Here is a 12,031-nt window from a genome sequence, read left to right as displayed (position 1 = left end):
TCATGTTTCAGTCTACAAAGAGCCTTTGTTCTGCGTTATTCTAATGGAGGTTATTATTAGCTCGCAGCTTCATCTGGGACAAAATACTCCACAAACACCACCATTTTCTTCATTAGCTGCTGCTGTGCATGCACAAAAATATAGCACACATGCAAACAAAAAACAAAAAAACAGCCCCAATAATATAAATCTCAGAAGACAATGAGTGCATTTCATTCTAACAAATTTATTGTGTCTCAATCAGCTCGTACGGAACCACTACTGAAATTAAATTACAATCAAATTATCACATCAAAATATACCCTTATTATTACCTAACAACGGTTCAATGTCAGCTTATGATGATTTGTGCTCCTTTTTAGAAACGATAATACAAAAAATTAAACAAATAAGGGCAACAACGAAAAAAAATATAAGAAAAATATTGAAATAAAACAAGAAAAAAAAAAGGGGGAAAGCATCTTACACAAGTTCCTGGAGGAGGGAGAGAGGGGGGGAAATAAATTACCGTTTGGAATAATTCATATGTATTCCGAATAAAATATTAAAACAAGTAATTCTGATGAAAAATATAAAGTAAATAACTCAGATCAGTATCTGATCTAGTGATCTATATTGCCGGCTTTACAGAGTTTTTGTTTATTAAAACCTACCAAAGAACACTGCTTAGAAAGGGCAGCATTAATAGTATATCCACAGCACCCACTCAGTCACACTTGGCAACAAGATTTTTTTTCTTCTCTCAAATAAGTGCAGTTTGAAGTCTTTTTTTCAAATGTCTTTTATGCTCTATTTGTTGGAAAAAAAAAGGAGAAAAATCCACTCACGGTGTCAAAGTCCTTTAAATAATAATATTAAAAATAAAAAACCCCAAAAAAGATGCAGATCTTTGAGATCAAGTCCTGGGCCTCATCATGAGAAAAAAAAAAAAGCGAAAATCCCTAAATCCTCCGTGTGTGTGTGAGTGTGTGTGTGTGTGTGTCTGTGTGAATGAAACCATGCAGTCCACCTCAGGAGAAAAATAAAATAGCTGGAAATCATGATGGAAGCTTCATGGATGTCACTCTTGTTCATATTGTTGCAGTTTTTTCCCCTCTTGTTATTGTTAGAGGCTTGGAGAAGGGAGGAGAGGAGGGGAAGGCGGTTCAGTCCCATTTCTAAATATACAAAATGCCTGCTCCTTTGTTTCTTCAATCAAAAAACACAGGATAATGAGGGGGGATATTTTTTGTTGTTTGGAGAGAGAAAAAATATTGAAAAAAAAACAATACTTGGGTTTCCTCTTGGTGTGTTTTAATGCGCCAAAATTACCTGGTGGAATGAACTTGTGGTTGTCACCCTCTGGTCGCTCGCTTCACTCGCATCTTTTAAGTAATCTACTAAAAAATGCCCCTGAAAGAAAAAAGCAGAAGGAACCTTTTAGGTTAAGACATTTGAGGGCCTGGTTAGAAGAAGGTTAACGGTGCGTTTGGGGGAGGTTTGGGAGGAAAAAGGAGTGGGGGGAAAAGGTTTTTTTCTTTTTCTTTCTGTTTGTTTTTTTCTGGTGAAAAATAGATAACACATTTTGCAGTCTCATTCATATTCCCTCACAATCACAGTATCAAAAAATTTGGCTATCTGGAGCGATAGTCTGTATGTTTTTTAATCAGTTTTAATTCATATAAAATATGCTGTTCTATGTTTCACTGAACATTCTTTTGCAGTCCATGGAGGGGGGCGGTGTTTCTGCACTCACATTGCCGACCTGAGAGTACACATCCTCCGGCGTCTGTGCCACTCCTGGGGGCGTCATCCGTTTTTCCTTCTGTCTCCTATTGCAAAACCACACTCTAACCACCTCCTTCTCCAGCTGCAAGTTGTCCGCCAGGGTGCTGATCTCCTGCGCCGACGGTTTGGGGCATTTTAGGAAGTGGCTCTCCAAAGCCCCCTTGACGCTCACCTCGATGGACGTGCGCTTCTTTCGCTTCCTGCCCTGCGCCGCGATCTTGTCGATGCTGGTGGGGCTGCCGGTGGACGAGTCGGCCTCCTCCAGCCACTTGTTCAACAAAGGCTTCAGCTTGCACATGTTCTTGAAGCTGAGCTGCAGAGCCTCGAACCTGCAGATGGTCGTCTGAGAGAAAACGTTCCCGTACAGGGTGCCCAACGCCAAGCCGACGTCCGCCTGCGTAAAGCCCAGTTTGATCCTCCGCTGCTTGAACTGCTTGGCGAACTGCTCCAGGTCGTCCGAGGTCGGCGTGTCGTCGTCCGAGTGTGGGTCGTGGCTGTTGACGCCGCCGTGGTGCTGGTGGTGCGGATGCTGGTGGTGGTGGTGGTGATGGTGGCTGCCGTGGTCCAGATCGGGGGTGTCCCCCCTCACCAAGCCCGGGTGCACCAGGCTCTGGCTCCCCGGGCTCAGCATCCCGTTCACAGTGAACCCTCCAGGCTGGGAGTAGATGAGCGACTGCTGCTGCTGCTGTCCCCCCGATATGGAGTTAATGTGCGCGGCCGTCGTGCTCCCCCAAGCCCCGGCGTGAGTCTGGTGGGGAGCTAAGTGCGGCGGCCTGTGGTGCAGCGCGGTGCCCGTGTGCAGATCGTCTCTGGCGGAGTTTTTCACGTCCTGCTGCTGCGGGCTGCCCGTCATCCCGACGGGGCTCGACGACCAGGGCGATCCGGCTTCAGCTGCAGCCACCGCGGCTGCTGCTGCGGCCGCCGCGGCGTGCGGGAGGGACGTCACCCACTGATGGGCATGGCTCAGCATGTGTCCCCCGTTGCTCGCTGCCATCGCGCCTTGCATAAAGTCACTCTGTACCATCTTGACTGAGGGGTCCCCTCTGTAGCCCCCAGACCCCGAGGTAACCGCAGCGCTGCCCGGCTGCATGCCACCACCTCCGGAGTCAGAGTGCACGATGGAGCCGGACGATAAGATGCTATTGCTGGGCAGATAAGGATTGGAAGCCGCGGTGGCCATTCCGTCAACCCTTATGAATATGTTTGTGGATAACCCCCCTCCCTTTTTACAGTCACTTCTTTCGAGCAGGCAAATTGTATCTCATGAATTATTCAAACTTTAAAAAGTATGGGTAGCTGTTTTTGGCGAATACCATGCGTAAAAAGGTTGAAAAACTGTGGCAGAAAACTGAATAAAATCCGCGTGTATTTACAACATTCTACTTCAGTTGTGGCATGGATATCGGCGATAAAAATCCAGGTTTTCAAAAGCCCTTTGAAACCATGTGCAGTCCGTTCAGAAAGTTTTGCACTGGGATGAAATTGTGGACATTAAAATTAAAATATACAAGAGGAAAAAAGCGTCGTCCCAAACAAACTTTTTGGTGGCTCGCAGAAAACAAAAAAAGCCTTTGCAAATTCTCCACAAAGTCCCAGTTTATGTCCCCTTTGGATGTGAAAAACATTAGCAGAGTGTCCTCAGTTCTTTTGTAATTCAGTCGCCGAGATTTCTCCCTCGCTTTATTCTTTTCTCTCTCTTCTTTTATAGCACCGAGTCTATCTCTTTGTTCTGTTTTGATGTATATAAACCTGCCAAACCGCAAACTCCCGTTGAAGTACAATCCAGTGGAACAGTGCACGGCGCTGCTCGCAAACCTCTCCTCTCATTCGCTTGTTCTCTCTCTCCACCTCTCTCTCTATATCTCTCTCCCTGACAGGCAGCGGTGTAGTCCCGCCCCCCCTCCGCCCCCCCCGGACGACGCACGGATGTTTACCCCCGTGCGTCCCCGCTGATTGGTCGCCCCGCCAGTGAGTGGCAGCTCTCGCCAGCCTTGCTCCGGGCGCCCGAGCCCTCCTTCCGGCTGTTCCGATTGGCTGATTTTTAATTGCAGTCCAAACAAAACGGGGAACACAACTTGGTAGTAAATAGTGCTGAGGTATTAGTACACAAACAGGGTGTGAAGGGGTAAATAAAAATGGTTGATAAACTGTGACCATCATGATAAACTTCAGAAAACCTTCAACATATTATTCCACCTGCATTTATGTAGAAATACACCTGTTTAAACGAGCACATTTGAATATAAATGCATGTTATCAAGATTCAGTGAGCTCAAACAGACGGATAAACTCTGTTTAGTAAATTAAAAGACATCGTAAAACTATATTTAAGTGGTTTTATTTCCTAAACTAAACTATTGCTGGACCGATATTGGATTTTTGAGGCTGATGTGGATGTTAGGGAGGGAAAAAATATGATGTATTGGCCAATATTCTTTATACAGAATATAATATATAGAATATATGCATGCTGGGTTTTGGGGCCAATGCTTATATTAATATAAGGGCAGGGAAAAATTTTATGCTCCTTACACATAATATGACATAGAGAATATAAACATAAACACATTTTTTTGCAGTGATCCCTCAAACACTAATACACAAATGTATGTATTTGAGCCAGGATATTTTACAGTCACTGGTCTTTTCAATACTTATAAGTGACTATAAATTTAAGAAAAGCAAATAGACACATAAAATATAAAAAATTTAATAAAATCTGCACTATATTCTGTTAAACTGAAAAAAAGTTTTCATGCCAGAGAACACATATGCCCATACAGCAATAATATCAGTCTGCCAATATATCAGTCAGGCTCTAATATATATTGAACTTAAATTCAGAAAAAAATGATTAAATATGCATAAAATACTGCCTATAACACAAAAGAATACATAGCAGACAACATATATACAGATATAGCTGTGATAAGGGGGCAATAATATTGGTCGGCCAATATATATATAGGCTTTTGTGTCATTATAAGATCCACTGGTAAGCGTTATAATTATCTGCTAGCCTGACCTGATTGTGTAACAGAAGAAAGCATCCATACTGCCATGAACAGTGGTTTAATTCCCTCAGGGCCACCCATGGGAAACACAGGAGAGACTTAATGAATAAAAAAAGAAAGAGAAATAAATAAAAAGCTTCACTAAGTAATGGTGCAAGCTTTATCTTGTTATATTGTGGAGAGATGACGTGCAGTGTGTGTTAAAATGGTCATATTACTGTTTCAAAGCTCAAGTCAAATGTTTATAAGAATGTAAAAATAATTATTTGACGAGAGGAGTTTGTTTGTTTTGAATCATTATAAAATGACCTCAACTTGTCTTTTCAAATTCAGTCAACTTAAAGTTGTAAGGCAGCCTGGACACAAACTTTTTAAAGTTAGAATAAAGTTGTATTTTATAGTGAGAAATATGACACTGAAATTATTACACATTTCCTCAAGTACAACTGAATTAAAAAAGTTTATGTTTTGAATCCTTACAAAATGAACTCAACTGGTCTTTTCAAATTCAGTCAACTTAAAAATTTAAAACAGCCGCTGACAACTAAGTTTTCTAAAGTTAAAACACTTTGCTCATGATCGTGATAGAAAGCATGACACTAAACTTATTAAACATGATTTCTTTAGTACATCTCAATTGATATCAAGTTTATTTAACATTTTATTTTTATTTACAAAATTACCCAAAGTTGTCTTTTCAAATTCAGTCAAGTTAAAAATTTTAAGGCACCTTGACAACAACTTTTTTGACTTAAAACAAATGGATTGCTCGATTGTAAATAGAAAACATGCAAATGAACTTTTTAATTCAGCTGTACTTGTGAAAACTTGTTCAATATCAAGTTTATTTGACTAGAAAAGTTTATTTGCTTTGAATCATTACAAAATTATTTAAACTTGTCCTTTCATAACTCAGTCAACATAAAATTTTAAGTTGCCCCAACACCACCATTTTCAGGTTATAATAAATATTTGTTTGAAATAGTGAATTCCTGATTGTTTAAGAAGTGCTAGGTGAATAAATTCATGCTTTTTCGTGCATAAAGTCATGATAATTCATGTACCCTGACTATAAACTGATGATTTAATTTAAAAAATCTGTTAAAATATAAAAATAAGCATATTCAAAACGTTCAGTATAAACAAAAATCAATTAATGTTTTCTTTCATCGCTTTGTCATGAATTTATGACACCTGACAAACCCTAAATCTCAGATATGTAAAACACAGCAGAAGGATGGGGTGTATATGTCATGGTTGGAGTGCAGGAAAAGGCGCTGCTGCTGCTGCTGCTGCAGCCCTGCGCCTCGGCTCCTCAGGAGTTAACGCACAAAGGTTGCGGGGATGCTTCCATGCGGAAACGCCGCACGCAGGCAACCTCAGTGAAGCACAGTGGAAGAGAAAGTGGCAACCAAAACAAGGGCAAATTGAGCAGCCCTTGGGGGGTTTGTGCGTGGCGCTGGAGACGCCTGCTTCAGGGGGAAAAAACACATCCATGGATATCGCCCTTAAAATGACCACATAACCCCGGAGATGAATGGGGCCTTTGTTAGTGCGTGGGACCCCCGCGCCTATGCACGCACCCATGGGTGGTAATAAGCGCCAGATATATAGGTCCCACTGCACCCATTGCTTGAGTTGAGGGTGTCTGCAGCCTGTTGAGTCCCACCTGGTCCAAACAAGGCCTGTGGCAGGTGATTTTCTGACTGGATTAACTGTATTTTGTAGAAAGGTTAAAGCATGTCGTGCGTTAACCCCCAAACACCGCCTCATAAGCTCCCCAAATCAAAGATGGCGCAAAGATTTTATTGCAGAAAGGGATTTAAGGGCAAATATAAGCTAGTGGAGTAGTTGTGTACACCATGCCAGTGCTCCCCCTCCACCCTCCTCCTCCTCCTTCTTCTTCTCATCCCAGTAGATTTAATTTGGACTGGGCTCAAAACCGAGGGAGCCTCGTGGATTTGTTTACATTGAATAGGCAGGCTAGGGGCCAGAACCATGGGGCCCTCTATTCATTAATATACAGTGAGGATTTCGCTCTAAATTACTGCTGTTCAATCCGCACTGCACGCTTTGAAAGGGCGTCTCAGGCGGCCAGCAGAAACGTGACACCAAGGGTGGAAGAGGGCTCCATACGCATGATAACCCCTCAAAATGAAAAAAATATAAAACATATATATAAAAGGAGTGAAAAGCTGTTGCAGAAATGCTCCCCGAAATCACCGCACGCCGATAAAAAACACTCCTCTCTGATATATGATGTGTTTATTATTTATTTGCTTATTATAAAAAGGTCCCCAAGTTCCCTGCTGGGGGAGTTCATTTATTTTGTATGCAAAAAAAAGAGGAAGAAAAAAAAGAAAGAAAGGGGGGAGAGGAAAAAAATCATCCCCAAGTATAACAAGAGACGAACAGTTAGTGCTGATTTTCATTTGCATAAATTTTCATATATTTTAGTGAAAATAATAGCGGGAGCCGAGGAGTGCTCCTGCTCAGTTGAGGCAGAGAGGAAAGAAAATCTTAGGGAGCACCGAGGAGTAAGGAGTAGGAAAAGGGGAGATAACCATTTACAGGCTGCGAGTGTGTGAACAATGTGAAGCTATTTCCCCCCTTTTCTCGGACAGAAAGGTAAGTCAACAATCATCTATGCGGATTTTCTTTTTTACGCTTGAGGAATGTGAGAGTTTATCGCCTTGTCGCGCCTGTGCCTGCCTGTAAAACGCGTCCACATCGCCTCTTCGCTGCTTTAAATGATATTTCAGCCCACTTCTGCGCACATATCCTCTGTAACTTATATTTAAAAGCGGATTGCAAATGTCCTTTTTCCTTTACCCCCTTGTATGAATGCGTAAAAATCAATACGCGCGGCGCTGTTTGCTTTTGCGCCCAAACCTCTCTCCCTCTCGCCCTTTTTTTTTTTTGCTTTTTTTATTATATAAATAGCGCACAGATGGATAAGCTGCTGTTTTGTAGTGAATGTCCACCGGAGAAAAGTGCAATCAATCACATTTTAAGCAGGAGAGGGAGCGAAAGAGAAGGAGAGGGAGACCCCTCGGTTGAATCCTCAGGAGAGATCGCGTAGGCAAGTGCAATATGAAATCGTTTAATATAAATCGATCTCGCCGCTTGCAAAGTTTGTTTAAAGTTGACACGCAGCGCTCATGAGGACAGACCGACAGACAAAGCGTAGAAATAGCCTGTGATTGTAATGAATGCTGATTTATTTCGCTTTTTTGTTTTTTTTCGTTTTGGGAGACGTTCAAGGAGCGAAAATGTCACGAAAACTCAACTAAAACGACACATTTTTAAAATAGAAATCCGCTCACAGGCGGTTGCTTAACAGACAATAACTTTCTGCTACATTTTCAAAGTCCGTCAGGATTTATCACACATTAAACCGCATGTGTGGATGTGTGCTTTTCGCGATACTTTAGGGTTATTTTTTCCTCTCGTTCTCACGGGTTAACTCCCTTTCCTTCATTGATGGGCAGCGCATTGCTGAGCCCAGCGCTCGGTAGCCATGGTGAGCCCCATAAAAGGGGGAAACACTAGTCGCATTAAGCTGTATGTTTGTGCACTGGAGTCGAGATGAAAAGAGGGCTCGGTGTCCCGGGCCAGCAGCAGCAAGCACCGGTGCTGTAACGCGTTACAGTAACGAAAGTAGGTTACTCCAGCTGAAAATGAAGAATTTGTTAGTGGTGTTTTTGCGCTTTTGTGATTTTTGGCGTTATTATAATACAATTTTGATTATATAAGCTTTAATGTGTGAGTTTTCACAATTAATTAACTATAATAACAAATTAAATAAGGAAATACTCCTAATTTTGGCACTTTTGGTTTAAATGAGCCAAAACAATACTTTTGTGGCGACTTTGCAAGATATCGCGATGTTTCAAATCAGATCCAAAGCGATATTTTCACAGATATTGCGCCCTACTTTGCATATTTGCTAATTGTAATGATTTTTAAAACCTGGTTTCCGCAGCTGCGCTGAAAGCCTACATGTGGTTGCTCGAGTCAGAGGTTGAGGTGAAATTATCATAAATAAAAAAATCATAACTGCCGCCAGGTGTCGCGCTAACTCACGATGCAAACATGCACAGCTTACACTGCAAAAACCCTGCATCTTATGTCACATTTCTGCATAATTTTCATGTTTTTACATTAATTATTTATCAGTTTATTTATTTATTTGATACATTGTGATCTCCTGTGTTGAGCCCACTTTGGTTGAATGAATCTCTTTGACGCGGATGTGTGTATTTTTTTTTTCAGTGTAAAAAAGGTGCGTTCTTGTCATTTTTAATTTTTATAGCCACCGACATGAATTGATGCTTGGATGACACGATTGGCAATTAAGATATCAGCGAGAAAATGAGTGGACGGGGACAGATTTCCAGAGGGTCACTGCAGGAAAACACAATGTCAGGCAGCACATAAGCTGTTTAATAAATAACACGCTAATTCCTCCTCCTGCAAATAAAACGAGGGCTCAGACTATATTCTGGTTCATCCCTCAATCCCAGAGGCAATTAAACCACCTTAATTTAATTATCCAATCTTTAAAGATATCCCACCCGATTTTATTGCAGGCCAGTCCCTGCACATAAATTATTATTTTCCAGAAGAAAACCTGCTTGTATTGATCAGCAGAGGCCCCTATCAATGACAGCCCTGGTTGGTATGCAAATAGTCTGTGATTAGATAGGCCCTGCACGCTGTTTTAAACCAGTCGCCATCTGCAGTAGCCTATAAGCCATAAGTCTGAGGCAGCAGGTCTTTGTGGGGAAACGTATGACGAACGGGCGACTTTAAGAATTATTGGCAAATGAGTGCTGGGCGGGAATGAGTGCATTGCACTGTCCAGGGTTTATATTCCTGACCAGCAGAGCCACTGAAACCAGCAGCGGCGACAAAAGCATCAAAGCAGCGTTATTACTCTGCATTATGCACCCCATTCTGTCATGCTGTACAATGACGCTTATTGGTAGCAGGAGGCCGTTTATTTATTCCTGCAGGAGCAGACTGTCTAATTCAGCCAAGATGCGTTCATGAACTTGCATTTTAATCAAAATATGTCACATGATGCACTCATAAACATCTGAATTAAAAAAAAAATCAGTGAGGTGATGAGGGAGTGTCCCTTTTCTTCTGTTTTAACACTTTATAGTAATTACCATGCATTCATGCACAAAAAGCATTAATTAATTCATGTACTTCATGAACCATCACTGTAAAAATAAACAGTTAAAAAAGTTTGTGTTTGGACTGGCTTAAAGCAAAACTTATTTTAAGTTGCCTGAATCTGAAAAGATAAGTTTGGGTATTTTTGCGATGTTTTCTAGTCAAATAAACTCATATTAATTCAATTGTACATGAGAAAAGAGGGTCAATAAACCTGCCTTAAAATGTCATAAAACTTTAAGCTGAATTTTAAAAGACAAGTTGAGTTTTTTTCATTCACTGGCTAAGGTGAATTTATTTACATTTTAAAGTAGGTATGACTTATTTTATAGTGTATCATCATGTATGTTTTCTCCGAGCTATAAAAAGAAGGGTCTCAGGAGAATTTAAGTCGAACAATGCATGCTGGGAAGTCTGCTAATATGCTGATCTCTGCTCAGTACATTCACTCCACTGATAATTTCAAGTCAAAATGCTTCAAGTTAGAAGAATTCAGTTTTAAAATGTTCTGAAAATAAATACTAGAAACAGTCATTTCAATGTGAAATAAAAACTTAAAAATAAAGAGCTTGTTTATTTTCATTTATTTGTACATTTAAGTTCATTCCACTAAATTCCTGCATGTTTTTTTTTTATACCAAGTCATGCATAATTTAATTCAAGACCAATACGTTAATTAATGAGACAACTGAGTTATTTCAGTTATGTCTGGGGGTTAAAGGGACAGCGCAAAAACCTGAGCAGTCACATCAGTGCTTATGTATTCTGCATTACATCTTCATGACTTCATCATGTTTATGCTCCTTCAAATAAAATACTGAACTGTCCATGAATGAGACATGATGACTGGTGGCGTAACTGTGAAGTCACTGTATTAACCATTTGTTGCTTACGCCAGATGTATACAATTTTTCTTTTCCTAACTGAATAACTGACACATGAGGAAGTGTAGCATTGGTTGGTAAACTATAGAATCTTGTTTATTTAACTTGAGCTGAACAGTTGTTTCCTGACAGCATGTGTGGTCTGGAAAATAACAGAAAAGATAAGGAAATATAAATATACAAAGCTATTAGTTACAGTGTGTACGTAAAGCAATACAGTATTAGCATACACACTCCTCTGGAGAACAGTAATATACAGTTAACAACATAACTACATCATCCTAAATACAACACAAACTAAATACGCATGAACAACCCGGATAATAACCAGATAACTGCAGTGGAGTCCAAAATTATGATCTGCACTTGTGTTTTTTTTCCCCAAATACGTCATGCCTAAATATACAGAAGGGCTGAAGGGCTGTAAACATGATGAAGTCACGAAGAAGTAATTAGTCATGATTACAACACTTCATCAGAATACATGGGTCCGGCTGTGACTGGTCAGATTTTTTACCCTTTTTGCTCTGCAGACTTACATAAAGAAGATGTGAACATAATTGATAACTCAGATATTACAGTGATTGAAATACATGGTTGCATTAATCAACATTTTATTCTTGTATCTTTGTAGTTGAAGTCTTTTGACTTAAAATGACTTGAATGAACGTACCATACTGAGTTCAGTCGACTCATTAAATTAAGTTTCTACAGAAACGTGATCAGCATATTAGCAGACTTCCCAGCATGCATTGTATGAGAGTTAAAACTCTCTTGAGACACTTCTTTTTTTTATAGTTTGAAGACAATAATGCTGAAACAAAGTGGAGCAGCTGGAAGTTCTTCGTATGAAATGACGATCTGACCCCTCAAAGTGTGAAAATGTAAAATGTAAAACAAAATCTTCTTCTTTTTCTTTTGGTATTCATCACTGTGACCGAATACTTATTAGTTCAACTTAATATCTTGAAATTATTGAACATGTTTTCTCAAGTACAATTGAATTCATATCAAGTTTATTTGACCAGAAAAGTTTATTTCTTTTTGAATCAATGCAAAATTCCTTCAACTTGTCTTTTCAAATCCAGTCAACTTAAAATTTTAAGGCAGACTGGACACAAACTTTTTTAAAAGTTAAAACAAAGTTTATTTTTACAATGAGAAACATGACACTGAAATTAT

At 40.2% G+C, this 12,031-nt stretch overlaps 1 protein-coding gene across 1 annotated transcript; it reads right to left on the bottom strand.

The window, feature by feature from the left end:
- Positions 1 to 206: 206 nt before the first annotated feature.
- On the bottom strand, positions 207 to 3,615 carry pou3f3b (POU class 3 homeobox 3b). Its single transcript, XM_084713715.1, has 2 exons — positions 1,736 to 3,615; positions 207 to 1,392 (listed from the first exon to the last, which is right to left on the bottom strand). The coding sequence occupies exons 1-2, from the start codon at positions 2,945 to 2,947 to the stop codon at positions 1,294 to 1,296; spliced, it is 1,311 nt and encodes a 436-aa protein (XP_084569841.1). The 5' UTR covers positions 2,948 to 3,615; the 3' UTR covers positions 207 to 1,293.
- Positions 3,616 to 12,031: the final 8,416 nt, after the last annotated feature.

The sequence above is a fragment of the Lutjanus erythropterus genome, chromosome 24, assembly GCF_056507025.1.
Source record: "Lutjanus erythropterus isolate fLutEry1 chromosome 24, fLutEry1.hap2, whole genome shotgun sequence".
Taxonomy (NCBI): domain Eukaryota; kingdom Metazoa; phylum Chordata; class Actinopteri; order Lutjaniformes; family Lutjanidae; genus Lutjanus; species Lutjanus erythropterus.
The sequence above is the reverse complement of the archived record's forward strand: the minus strand, read 5'-3'. Positions and strand labels throughout refer to the sequence as shown.